General features: G+C 44.7%; 1 protein-coding gene across 1 annotated transcript; it reads left to right on the forward strand.

Moving 5' to 3' along the window:
- Positions 1–2,530: 2,530 nt before the first annotated feature.
- On the forward strand, positions 2,531–3,559 carry LOC306915151 (kelch domain-containing protein 3-like; the record flags this gene model as incomplete). Its single annotated transcript, XM_079492400.1, has 2 exons — positions 2,531–2,982; positions 3,076–3,559. 2 exons carry the CDS (start codon positions 2,531–2,533, stop codon positions 3,557–3,559), a joined length of 936 nt encoding a protein of 311 aa, XP_079348526.1.
- Between the last annotated feature and the right edge of the window lie 10,721 nt (positions 3,560–14,280).

The raw sequence follows: 14,280 nt of genomic DNA on the forward strand, positions 1-14,280 counted from the left end.
GATGTTTGTGTTCGGGGGCTGGAGGGGCCTAGGGGTCTGCTACGACAGCGTCAGAGTGTTTGACACCGAGACCAACCTCTGGTCAAACGCAGCAGTTGCAAATCCTCGCCCAGAAAAACGCCGGGGTCATTCGGCGTTCACCTGCGATGGAAAGCTGTACATATTCGGCGGCCGCAACGGGGTCGAGAACTTCAACGACGTGTGGGAATTCAGTCCAGAGACCTTCTCCTGGAAGAAGAAGGTCGAACCGCGTCCGATGAAATACACGTGCACCCGGGGAGACAGCGTCGTTGTCTTTGGGGATCACAGACGCCTCCCACTCGCTGACCTGTACATCTTCGACCTGAGTCCCACTCTGAAGACGTTCTGCAAGCTGATGGTCATTCGCCACGGTCTGGAGCAGTCCCAACTCCCACACAACATCAGGTGGGAACTGTCAGCCGCGAAGGCAGAGAGCAGAATAAACGAGTTGACTGGATTAGAGTAATACTGGCCCTGGCTGGCCTAGCGGTCCGGACACCTATAGGCTGTTAATCCAGCCTGCCAGCATGTTGCGGGTTCGAGTCCCGGTCCTGACGACCTTTGCTGCGTGACCCCATCCCCCCCCATCTCTCTCCCCGTTTCCTGTCTAGCTACTGTATGTCTATCAATAAATGCAAAAAAACAAAAAATGTAGATATGAAGATGGGCGTATCACGTATCTATCGTATTCGTAAAAGACAATGGGCTCTGAGCTTCACACAGACTGGTGCCCCCCCTCCCCCCCTCTCTCCCCCCTTCTCTCTCTCTCTCTCTCTCTCTGATCTAATAAGTATTCCCGTACGAGGCCTGTTAAACACGGTGGTGTAAAATCAGGGGCGGTGGTTTCATTAGAGTTATCAGCCGACAGGAGACGTCAGCGGACTGCAGAAGATATACGGCGTGTTATACCTCAACGAGCATACAGTATATACGGCAGGGTTCCCCAATAGGCGGCCCGCGGGCCATTTGCGGCCCGCGGAGCGCCCCCTTGTGGCCCATGGAAGAATTTCCCCCCCCCCAAAAAAAGTTTTTTGTTTTGTTTTCGGGGGTGTCCCAGATATAAATGGCATTAAATGGGGGTCCGTAGCCTATGCATGTCAAACTGGGCACCCCCTCAAGGACCACTGGTGGTCCCCGGACCACTGGTTGAGAACAATCTTTAATTAATTAATGAAAAAATTAAAAACCCAATTTTTCGCGCGTGCGGACTCTGCCCCCAGCCTGGTTCCCTATCAAAATATGGCCCTTGAGGAAAATGTATTGGGGAACCCTGATATACGGCCATTAAACCTCTCTTATGGACGTCAATGTGCTTAACCCATTTCGACCTGAGGACGAGTCTACAATGTCTTCTAAATCCTGACGGTTTTCTGAAAAACCCCTGTTTCTATGTCAGTGGTTCTCAAACAATTTCATGTCAAGGACCCCCAAAAATATATGTTATTGGCCGCCGACCCCTATCTGAAAATATGTTGTTCCAGGGACCAACACAAGAAGCAAAGATTTGAGTTTAAAAACCTTCGCTCTGAAAGAATATATATTCAAAGATGAACGATTTTTCAAAAATAGCAGATCCACAAGCTCGTATAGCGCGGCACGCTATGAGCTTGTAGATCTGCTATTTTTCAATAGATAAAGCAGAACATACGGCTTCAAACACCAACAGGCGTTCCTATCCAGAATGGGTTAAAGAAGACCACTGTTTGTTCACCGAGAACCGACCGCTCCCGTTTGCAAAAAAACACACGAGAGGCTTTCATGATGCGTCCAAACCGTTTTCATTTCCAGGACCACCAGTTTGGGATGTTTTTGCTGTCTTACCCATTTAGACCTGAAAAAAAGGTTTTCTGAAAAAACTGTTTCTATGTCAGTGGTGCTCAACCTTTTTCACGTCAAGGACCCCAGAAGCAAAGACTCGAGCTAAAAACGTTCGCTCTGAAAGAATATAATTATATTCAAATCACTGTGGAACTCACTCACAGCCCACATCAGAGCTGCCCCCCACCTTTGACATGTTCAAAAGCACACTCAAAACCCACCTTTTCACACACACCCTTCCTGTGTGTCCACTTTGACATTTTAACCTTTTAACTATTTTTTGAGTGGTGTAAACCACTCCTACGACTGGCTTTGTTAGTTTACGTGTCTGTCTGTATGTCTGTCTGTACCAAAAAAATGAGCATGGTTGCTACGGTCACCCAGTTCACACGGGTGTGATTTCATTACGTCAGACATTATGTCAGACCACAGCTGATCAGGCTATATAAGACCTTACACCACTCAGTTCACACGGGTGTGATTTTTTTTAAATGTTTTATGTATGGATACTGCGGGCAGGGGCTCACAAAATGGGGGTTGTTAAAGCAGGCATGGCAACAATGTGCGTTGTGTGTGATGTCACCCCAGAATATATAAGATGATGCACTGGGTTCAAAGTTACCCTACACGTCCAGAGAGAGAGAGAGAGAGACAGAGCTATATACACAGACAGGTAGACAGGTAGACAGGCATGTTGTGTTGGACCGTTTGCAAAGCAAACAGACCAAAGCGGGCGTCTGCAGCGGCGACGGACCAGCATTATTCCTTTGGCCTCCAAAGGAACAGAGCCGGAGGGAGCCGCAACAAAAAGCAAACGTTGGAATTTCGCGTGTTCAACACGTCTTCTTTGCGCTGGATGGAACCTCTGACGACAAGAGGAAATCGTCACGTCGAGGTTCCCTCCGTGCGGCTCCACGGCCACACAGCCGTGCTGATAGGAGGGGCCGTCTACATCTGGGGGGGTCTTCCTTACAGCGATGTGCTTTATGCATTCGATGTGGACGCCCACAGATGGCTCAACCCCATGGTTCAGGGGACCGTTCCCGGGGCGAGGTGGTACCACTCGGCCTGTGTCTTGGGGAAGGTCATGTTTATCCACGGAGGAATCCCCCAGATGACCGGATGCACTAATGACATGTACAAGTTGGACACCAGCACAATGGTCTGGACTTTAATTGACGCCAGAGGAACTCCACCTCCTGCTTCACAACACCACTCTGTTGTCATCGGGACAAGGATGTTTGTGTTCGGGGGCTGGAGGGGCCTAGCGGTCTGCTACGACAGCATCAGAGTGTTTGACACCGAGACCAACCTCTGGTCGAACGCAGCAGCTGCAAATCCTCGTCCAGAAAAACATTCTCATTCGGCGTTCACCTGCGATGGAAAGCTGTACATATCCGGCGGCCGCAACGGGGTCGAGAACTTCAACGACGTGTGGGAATTCAGTCCAGAGACCTTCTCCTGGAAGAAGAAGGTCGAACCGCGTCCGATGAAATACACGTGCACCCGGGGAGACAGCGTCGTTGTCTTTGGAGATCACAGACGCCTCCCACTCGCTGACCTGTACATCTTCGACCCGAGTCCCACTCTGAAGACGTTCTGCAAGCTGGTGGTCATTCGCCACGGTCTGGAGCAGTCCCAACTCCCACACAACATCAGGTGGGAACTGTCAGCCGCGAAGGCAGAGAGCAGAATAAACGAGTTGACTGGATTAGAGTAATACTGGCCCTGGCTGGCCTAGCGGTCCGGACACCTATAGGCTGTTAATCCAGCCTGCCAGCATGTTGCGGGTTCGAGTCCCGGTCCTGACGACCTTTGCTGCGTGACCCCCCCCCCCACCCCCCCATCTCTCTCCCCGTTTCCTGTCTAGCTACTGTATGTCTATCAATAAATGCAAAAAAACAAAATTTTTAGATATGAAGATGCGCGTATCACGTATCTATCGTATTCGTAAAAGACAATGGGGCTCTGAGCTTCACACAGACTGGTGCCCCCCCCCCCCCCCCCCCCCCTCTCTCTGATCTAATAAGTATTCCCGTACGAGGCCTGTTAAACTCGGTGGTGTAAAATCAGGGGCGGTGGTTTCATTAGAGTTATCAGCCGACAGGAGACGTCAGCGGACTGCAGAAGATATACGGCGTGTTATACCTCAACGAGCATACAGTATATACGGCAGGGTTCCCCAATAGGCGGCCCGCGGGCCATTTGCGGCCCGCGGGCCATTTGCGGCCCGCGGAGCGCCCCCTTGTGGCCCATGGAAAAAGCCTATGCTTCTTCCATGGGTCAGTAGCCTATGCATGTCAAACTGGGCACCCCCTCAAGGACCACTGGTGGTCCCCGGACCACTGGTTGAGAACAATTTTTAATTAATTAATGAAAAAATAAAAAACCCAATTTTTCGCGCGTGCAGACTCGGCCCCCAGCCTGGTTCCCTATCAAAATATGGCCCTTGAGGAAAATTAATTGGGGAACCCTGATATACGGCCATTAAACCTCTCTTATGGACGTCAATGTGCTTAACCCATTTCGACCTGAGTCTACAAATGTCTTCTAAATCCTGACGGTTTTCTGAAAAACTCATGTTTCTATGTCAGTGGTTCTCAAACAATTTCATGTCAAGGACCCCCAAAAATATATGTTATTGGCCCCCCCAGAAGCAAAGATTTGAGTTTAAAAACCTTCGCTCTGAAAGAATATATATTCAAAGATGAACGATTTTTCAAAAATAGCAGATCCACAAGCTCGTATAGCGCGGCACGCTATGAGCTTGTAGATCTGCTATTTTTCAATAGATAAAGCAGAACATACGGCTTCAAACACCAACAGGCGTTCCTATCCAGAATGGGTTAAAGAAGACCACTGTTTGTTCACGAGAACCGACCGCTCCCGTTTGCAAAAAAGAAACGAGAGGCTTTCATGATGCGTCCAAACCGTTTTCATTTCCAGGACCACCAGTTTGGGATGTTTTTGCTGTCTTACCCATTTAGACCTGAAAAAAAAGTTTTCTGAAAAAACTGTTTCTATGTCAGTGGTGCTCAACCTTTTTCACGTCAAGGACCCCCAGAATTATCCGTATTTGGCTGCGGACCCCCATGTTGTCCCCCCCCCCCCCCCCCCCACTCCCCCCAGAAGCAAAGACTTGAGCTAAAAACGTTCGCTCTGAAATAATATAATTATATTCAAATCACTGTGGAACTCACTCACAGCCCACATCAGAGCTGCCCCCCACCTTTGACATGTTCAAAAGCACACTCAAAACCCACCTTTTCAGACTGGCTTTCCCTATACTTAACCCCCCCCCCCCCACACACACACATACACTTTGGGTACCTAGAAAAGCGCTATATCGTATATATTATTATTATATTATTGCTTATAGCAAGGCCTGCATGCATACAGTGAACAGCAGCAAGCAGCAGCTGATGCCCTTCCAAGGCCTGCATGCATACAGGGGTCGATCCTCCCTGAGGTAAACCGCTGTGGACTCACCTAAACTTGTTGCGGTCAATTGGAGATGGCAGGCAGACCTGCAGCTTACAGGGTCCTATAGCCAGGGCATGAGCGCGCAGCGGCGGCGGTGACACTAATTCATTTTAATTTTGGTATATACCCGGGAGGAGCTCCCGGAAAACCTTGGGACGCATGCAGGCCTGACTCGCGACGGGAGCAACGCGATCCGCACAGCGCAGCAGCAAGCGATCAAGCGAGCGAGCTATGTGGCTTGTTGTGTCGACGACCGTAATGCCAAACAGATGCAGGGGTGGGGTTGAAAACCGAGACTGCTTCGGATTAACCCATTTAGACCTGAGGACGATTCCACACAATTTTGTCTTCTAAACCCTGACAGTTTTCTGAAAAAAACTCATGTTTCTGTCAGTGGAGCTCAACCTTTTTCATGTCAGTCAAGGACACCCAGCTTTATCTGTATTTGGGTGTGGACCCCTATCTCAAAATATGTTATACCAGGTTAAAATATGTTATACCAATATGTTAAAAAACGTTTGCTCTGAAAGAATATTTATATTCAAAGAGAAGATCTACAAGCTTCTGAAAAACCTCTGTTTCTATGTCAGTGGTGCTCAACCTTTTTCATGTCAAGGACCCCCAGAATTATCTGTATTTGGCCGCGGACCCCCATCTGAATATATGTGTTCCAGGGACCCCTATCTGAATATATGTGTTCCAGGGACCCCTATCTGAATATATGTGTTCCAGGGACCCCTATCTGAATATATGTGTTCCAGGGACCCCTATCTGAATATATGTGTTCCAGGGACCCTCCACAAGCAAAGATATGAGTTAAAAACGTCCGCCGTGAAAGCATTATATATTCAAAGATTTGCACCACATTTTCACGATTTTTCAAAAATAGCAGACCTACAAGCTCGTAGCGCGGCACTCGGTGCCGCGCTACGAGCTTGTAGATCCGCTATTTTTCCAACAGCTAAAGTATAACACGATGCTTAAAAACACACAAAAAGGGTTTCCCCGTCCAAAACGGGTTATAATAAAAAGTAGCTAAGCATTGTTGATGGTATATAAGGTACGCCGAGGAGTCTGAAATAAGCTGCAATTCATCATCCGCGGTTGTGTTTACGTCGCGTAATGGAGCCCGAGGGGTTGATAAGATTATGCTGCGTTGACGAGAAGGAGGGGGAGAGAAAAAATATGAAATATGTTAGCAGATATATATGCACTGCTGGCTGCTGGGTGGGATTAACGCATTTTGGGCGGGAACCCCTTTTGGTGATAGCATTATGTTATGCTTTAAGTAAGTAGCCTTGCCGAGCCATGAGGCCCAAAGGGCAGGAGCCTATCTCCTGTTCCTGTAGTGTGAGGCAGCTTGATGTACAAGTACACCCCCTGGCACCCCATGACTCTAGTATGTCGCAGGGACTTACCCCCAATCCAACCCTTGATGCTGAGTGTCAAGCAGGGAGGCACTGGGTCCCATTTTTTAGAGTCTTTGGTATGACCCGGCCGGGGATTGAACCCCGACCTCCCAGTCACAGGGCGGACACTCTAACCACAAGGCCACTGAGCTGGTATGTTATGCTTTAGCTATTGAAAAATAGCAGATCTACAAGCTCATAGCGCGCCACCGAGTGGCGCGCTACGAGCTTGTAGGTCTGCTGTTTTTGAAAAGTCGTGAAAACGTGGCGCAAATCTTTGAATATATGTTCTTTCACGGCGAACGTTTTAACTCAAACCTTTGCTTCTGCTGGTCCCTGCCGGAAAAACATATTTTCAGATGGGGGTCGGCCTACATCGAGTGGCAAATCGAGTGGCAAAGCAATAGGCAAAGTGAGTTAAACATTGTTAAATGTTGTTTAATGAAAGGACTTTTCTGTTTGGATTCATGGGCTGCCAAGGCCAGAAAGTAGTTTTTTGACACTCATTAGGCATTCCTGCATAACTTCCTGGTTTGATGATGATGTCACGCGCATACCCTCTATTACATATCATTTTTGAGGTTCTTGACATGAAATATTGAGCACCAATGATACAGAAACATGAGGTATTTCAGAAAACTGTCAGGATTTAGAAGACATTTTTTTAAATGTCGACGTCAGGCCTAAATGGGTTAATGCTACATTGTGGAATCCACACCGTATAGTATACATTATGTGGCGTTTTTTTTTAAAAACCCCTGTAACGGCGGTTATCACAATGGGGGTCCGGAGGACCTCCAGGGGTCCTACTATAGGCCTTAATGATTGACAGAGAACGATTCTACAAAATGTCTTCTAAATCGTGACGGTTTTCTGAAAAAAACCCATGTTTCTATGTCAGTGAAACTATTTCATGTCAAGAACCCCCAGAAATGTTATGTGATTGGCCTGCACCGACCCCCCCATCTGAAAATATGTTATTTTCCAGGGACACCTCAGAAGCAAAGAGTTGAGTTAAAATGTTCGCTGTGAGATACATTCAAAGATTTGCGCGACATTTTCAAGATTTTTTCAAAAAAATAGCAGACCTACAAGCTCGTAGCGCGGCACTCGGTGGTGCCGCACTATGAGCTTGTAGATCTGCTATTTTTCAATAGCTAAAAGTATAACATAATGCTTAAAACACCAAAAAGGGGGCGCTCTTGAGCAACGCATGGAGTAAGACGTGTTTTTGCAGAGCTCCCACAGAGTGTAATTAAATACTATTTTTAAGCGGATTTATGGCAGTATAACCTGCTGAATTGGTCAATGAGAGATTGAATTACAGGTAGAGAGAAATATAAATACTATGGATGGCGGCATACGATCTGAGAAAATATAAGTTCAAGCCGGCAGGTTCAAGGCCTGCAACCACATACACCTCCCCGAGCCCGAGTAAAGACGCCGCCTGCTCACAGAACGCAGACAGCCCAGCGGAAAGCCTGGTAATGGATACTACGGAGCTAAAGGCGGAAATCATCGCATCCTTGAGGAAAGATATCGCCACGATACTACGACAAGAATTAAAGAATGCACTGGCTGCTGATTTTGAGAAACTAGGAAGCGAAATGCAGGCAATTAGATCTGAAATTGCTAGCAGCAACAGCGTGTTCCGTGCAGAACTTGATGCAGTAAAATCTACATTCAACATCGTGGAGGGCGGCCTATCAACGTGGTCAGATGAAGTTACTACTCTCCAAGCCACTGTGGATGTGCTTGGGAAACAAGTAGAGACTTTAAACAAGAAGAATTTGGACATGGAATCGAGGATGAGGAGGGGAAATGTGAGAATTGCAGGAATCGACGAGACGCCAGGTTCGAGTTCACCCGGGGCAGTCTCTAAACTTCTGAAGGAACTTTTTCAACTGGACAGAGACGTGAGGGTAGACAGATCACATCGCAGCCTGACAAAGAGGAAGCCAGGAGACAGACCGAGGATTATCATCGCCAAACTACACAACGAAGGAGATGCAGAGGATATCCTGAGAATGGCACGCGACGGAAGAAAACTTCAACACAAAGGCAAGTCTATGGCTGTATTCCCTGACTTTCCGGAGAGCATTGCTAAGGCCAGAAGTGCTTTTACGCCCGCACGCCTGCTGTTAAAAAATCGCAGAGATGTACGCTACGGGATAAAATTCCCATCTACTTTCGTCGTCACCTACAACAATGTGGAAAAAGAATTCTTGGACGCTGCTGCAGCCTTAGCCTATGCCAAATCCATAACGGAATCATCCGAGCCAACCGACACACCTGTGACCGAATCTACTCCATAACTGTATGTATCCTTACCAAAAGGTGTAAAGTTGACCCACATATAAATCACATGTATACATACCTTTAGTATTGTGCTGCCTTTGTGCAGCCGAAATGATCCCTTTGACACGTACCGTAAAGCGGCCAACTGTACTCTACAACTCAACTTTTTATTTTATTTTCTTGCCTGTGCTGTTATAACTTTCCATCCGTAACATGTGAATCATTTCTCGCAACCTGTGTTGCTTTATTTGTTATTTTGATTTGCTCTCTCTCTCATCGTGTCGTTCCTGTTTTCTCTCTTTTTTTTTTCTCCTGTTGGGGGGGGGGGGGGGGGGGGGGGCGTGCGGACGCGCGTGCGCGCGTTCGTGCGTTCGTGTGTGTGTGTGTGTGTGTGTGTGTGTGTGTGTGTGTGTGTGTGTGTGTGTGTGTGTGTGTGTGTGTGTGTGTGTGTGTGTGTTCGAGTGCGCGCTCCGGTCCGTTTGTATACTTTCTCTCGTCTTTACATTGTATTCCCCTCGTTAGATTGTGTTTTGGTACAGCCTAGGGGCGGAAGGGTGCAAGCGCACACTATATTATCATTGTAATGTATTGTGGCGGTACTAACCGCCATTGTACACATTAGGGTAGAGAGTGTTTGGATGTCGTCTGAATGGTTTTGCCTTTGCTCATCTGTCCATATTCCCAGATTGTTACATTCTGTTTCATTTATTTGCTTTTGTTTATTTCCAAATAAGTATTATTAGTACTATTGGTATTAGTATCAATCACCTTAATTACAAACCTTACATTATTTATTTTCTTATACCTCTCCACAATGGACAATTCATATCTTGTCTTATTTTTTTTATTTTTATTTTTTTTAAAAGCGCTACAATTATTTCTCATTATTATTATTATTATCTATTCTTTTTCATGTATGGTTCCGTCAGCATCCCCCTCTTAGGCCGCTCACCTCTCCTGACTGTATTTCTTATTTTATTTTTTAATGTTTACTGTATTTATATATATATATATATATTTATATATATATATATATATATATATATATATATTTTTTTTTTTTTTTGTTCTTAAGGAATGACCTATGTGCATTTGTTTGTTAGACTGTATAGCTACAACCTTCGCTTATGCTAGTCCCAAAATTACTACTAGCTCTGTGGGAGCTCCGATGGCTCTCTTTTCGTTCTCCCACTTGGGTTTTGTGAAGCCCACCGAACCTGTGTTCGTTTAGCTGCTAGCTTTGTCCTGCGGCCTGGGACTAGGTCCCAGGGATTGTCCATTTCTAGATGCCTTTTGTATCTGGTGTTTATTTTCTATTTTTTCCAGTTTTGTTTGTTCAATCCCCCCTACTTCGAGGGGTTATTACTGTAATGTTTTCGGCAACAGCAACTTCATGTCCTTACTTTATTGTTTTCTATGAAGATTTTTATGATTTTGACACGTAAATACCTCTCTTGCAGCTCAGCTGTGTTGCTACTTTTACAACTATGTTTCTATGCATATGACTATATCTTAGCCTATCCTGTGATTATCAATGCTCTTTTGATGCTTCTCACCTCTCCAACCACAATCATATGTTCTATCAGACCTTATTCAAATGCGGTCCTCCCCATGTGTGCCCCACCTACATCCCAATCATCTCTACGGAGGCTCTCAGCGATGTCTATTTTGAATATCCTCAATTTAACACGACTAGATTATGGGTTTAATTAAGGTATTGAGCTATAACGTCAAGGGTCTACATAACCCGGTCAAAAGGAAGAAGATCCTAAACCAGTTAAAACAATATAAATGCCAGATAGCACTTCTACAGGAAACACACTTGTCAGACATTGAGCATGACAAATTAAAAAAATCATGGGCAGACAAAGTGTTTTTCTCATCACATAAATCGGGGAAGAAAAGAGGGGTGGCAATTCTTATACATAGACAGGTCAATTTTAAGTTAGATTCACTTCATAAAGATTCAGAGGGAAGATACATTTTACTAAATGGCACAATTGATGGCATACAAATTTCACTTATGAATGTTTATGCCCCCAATGAAGATGACCCTGATTTTATCAGAACAATATTTAATGTGATGTTGCAATATAGCTCTGGCATCCTACTGAAAGGTGGCGACTACAATTGTGTGATGTCACAGTTTAAAGATAAACAGCCTATACCCAAAACCCCTCCCTCTAGAATGAGCAAAATGCTGAAACATCTATCTACGGAGACAGGAATAGTAGACATTTGGAGAAGTACATTTCCTGGAGCTAAAGACTTTACTTTTTTTTCCAATAGACATCTCTCGTATTCTAGATTAGATTACTTTTTCACTCCCAAATCAGAAATACATAGGATAGTCGATACAACCATATTTCCAATCACCATTTCGGATCATGCACCTATCTCGGTAGACTGGGATATAGGACGTAGACCTACGACAAGACAGTGGAGGCTAAATGCCTCCCTTCTGAATGATAATGACTTCATTACATTAGTAAATTCCGAGTTAAAAAAATACCTTGAAACGAACATGTCAGATGACACATCGCCTCTTATTCTATGGGATTGTGCTAAGGCTTACTTAAGGGGCTGTATTATCTCGTATGCTAGTGCGAGGAAGAAGAGGAGAGAGGCAAAACGACAGGAATTAGAGGATAAAATAAGAGATCTTGAACGACAGCATAAAAGAACACCCAACTTGAATTTATTAAATGCGCTTAAACAAACAAGAAGAGACCTTAATAACCACCTTTCTGAAAAAATCGAGGGAAACCTTAGATTCACTAATCAAAAGTACTATGAGTTTGGAAACAGAGCTAGTAGACTACTGGCTCTGAGACTCAAAAAACAACAATCTTCTAATATAGTACAGAAATTGAAGTCAGATAGTTTAACACTTACAAAGCCAGACGAGATCTCAAAGTCATTTGCGGAATTTTATAAAACATTATATGAAAATACAGACACATGCACAGACAATGAAGAACTGAAACTTTTTTTGGAGAACATCAAATTAACAGAGTTATCAGAAACTGCTTCAAAAGAATTAGACCGTCCAATTACTGCAGAGGAAGTGCTACAAGTAATCTCCACACTAAAAAACAATAAGAGTCCAGGACCGGATGGATACATTAATGAGTTCTATAAAACTTTTAGGGCAACCGTCTCTCCTTTATTATTAAAAGCCTATCATCACGCACTAAAGTGCGGCAATATGGCTCCTTCGTGGAGAGAAGCGACAATAATTGTAATACACAAAGAGGGCAAGGACCCTACTAAGTGCCAGTCTTACAGACCCATCTCATTATTGAATACGGATATGCGCATATTAACAGCCATTCTGGCCAGAAGAGTAAACTAAATTATCATCAACATCATCCACCCCGACCAGACTGGGTTTATTACAGGAAGATATTACGGAGACAATATACGCAGACTACTGAACATAATGACTCACCCGATGGTGAAGGAACAGGAAGTGATGTTGTTATCTCTAGATGCGCAGAAAGCGTTTGATAGAGTTTCTTGGCAATACTTACTTCAAACGTTAAAGAAATTCAAATTCGGCCCCAACTTCATAAAGTGGATACAAACTCTATACTCTGGCCCACAAGCGGCGGTCAAGGTCAACGGCTTCCTCTCTGATAGATTCACATTGGAACGTGGCTGCAGGCAAGGATGCTCGCTATCACCCCTACTGTTTGCGATCAGTATTGAGCCGCTCGCGCAGTTGATTAGAGATGACAACAATATAAAGGGAGTAACAATCGATGGAGAACAGCACAAACTATCATTATACGCTGATGATGTGCTACTGTATCTGTTAGAACCGGCAACAACAATCCCATATTTAAAATCGATCATCTCCGAATATGGGTATTACTCAGGCTACAAAATAAATGTGGACACAACTATGGCTATGGACATAAGCGGTAAAATACCACAAACAGTTAAAATTCAGAGTGGGTTTAGATGGCCTGAAGAGGGTATTAAATACCTAGGGATTTTTATTCCCCCATCTTTAGACAAATTATATGAGACCAATTACGAAAAATTAATTCAGACTATTAGTGAAGACTTAAACCGATGGTCGGCACTTCCCCTTTCTCTATTGGGTCGAATTGAGAGTATACGTATGAATGTTCTTCCCAGGCTGCTCTATCCATTTCAGATGCTACCTGTAGATATTCCTAAGATTATATTCGACAAATTGGACGGACTTATTTCTAAATTCATATGGCAAGGGAAGCGACCGAGAGTGAGGCTAAAAACATTACAGCTATCTAAGGAGGATGGAGGACTGAAACTCCCAAATCTGAGACACTATTTTTGGGCGGCACAGCTGAAACCGTTAACAATCTGGCTTCAGGAAACTGAGGATACTAGATGGTTAAATATTGAAAAAAGCCTTTGTTCGCAACCCCTTCATGTTGTGCCCTTCCTAGATACCCCACTGAAAGAGATCCAAATGAGTGAGTGGACTAGAGTCACTTTAAAAATATGGAGAAAAATTAAAACTTCCTTTGGATTACCTAAACAGATCTCCTCGCTAACACATATTGGCTACATGAAGGAGTTCATGCCAGCTCGATTGGATGTAGGATTCAGGAATTGGACAGAATTCGGCCTAACTAGCATACACCAATTAGTTAATAAGGAAGGTCTTAAATCATTCGAACAAATACAGACTGAATTCGGGCTCCCAAGGACAAACTTTTTCAGATATCTGCAACTGAGAGACTTTCTAACAAAACATAAGGACTGGGAGAGAGCCATGAAACCCACTCCTATCGAGGAGTTGTTGCTCAAATTTGAATTTGGTGATGGCAAGGTAATCAAGGAATTCTACCAAGTCTTCTTGGACCTTTGCCCGAATAATACACTGTATATAAAAGAGAAATGGGAGGCTGAATTAGGTATAGAAGTAACGACGGATACGTGGCAGGAGGTATGTAGTGAAGCGCACCTGGTAACCAACTCGAATACATGGAGAGAATTTAAATGGAAAGTAATATCTAGATTTTTCAGGACGCCTCAAATAGTGGCCAAAATGGGTCCAAATCACTCGAATAGATGCTGGAGGGACTGTGGAGCACATATTGGGAATCATGCTCATATATTCTGGACATGCCCCAAATTGAGACCATTCTGGAGAGAGGTATCTGAAGCATTAAAAGAAGTTTTTGGTCAAAACATTCCAGAGGATCCCATAGTAATGTTGTTAGGAATGTTGCCGGAAGGTCTGGAGGGTAGAGCC

This window comes from Electrona antarctica, assembly GCF_951216825.1.
Source record: "Electrona antarctica genome assembly, chromosome: 22".
NCBI classification, from domain to species: domain Eukaryota; kingdom Metazoa; phylum Chordata; class Actinopteri; order Myctophiformes; family Myctophidae; genus Electrona; species Electrona antarctica.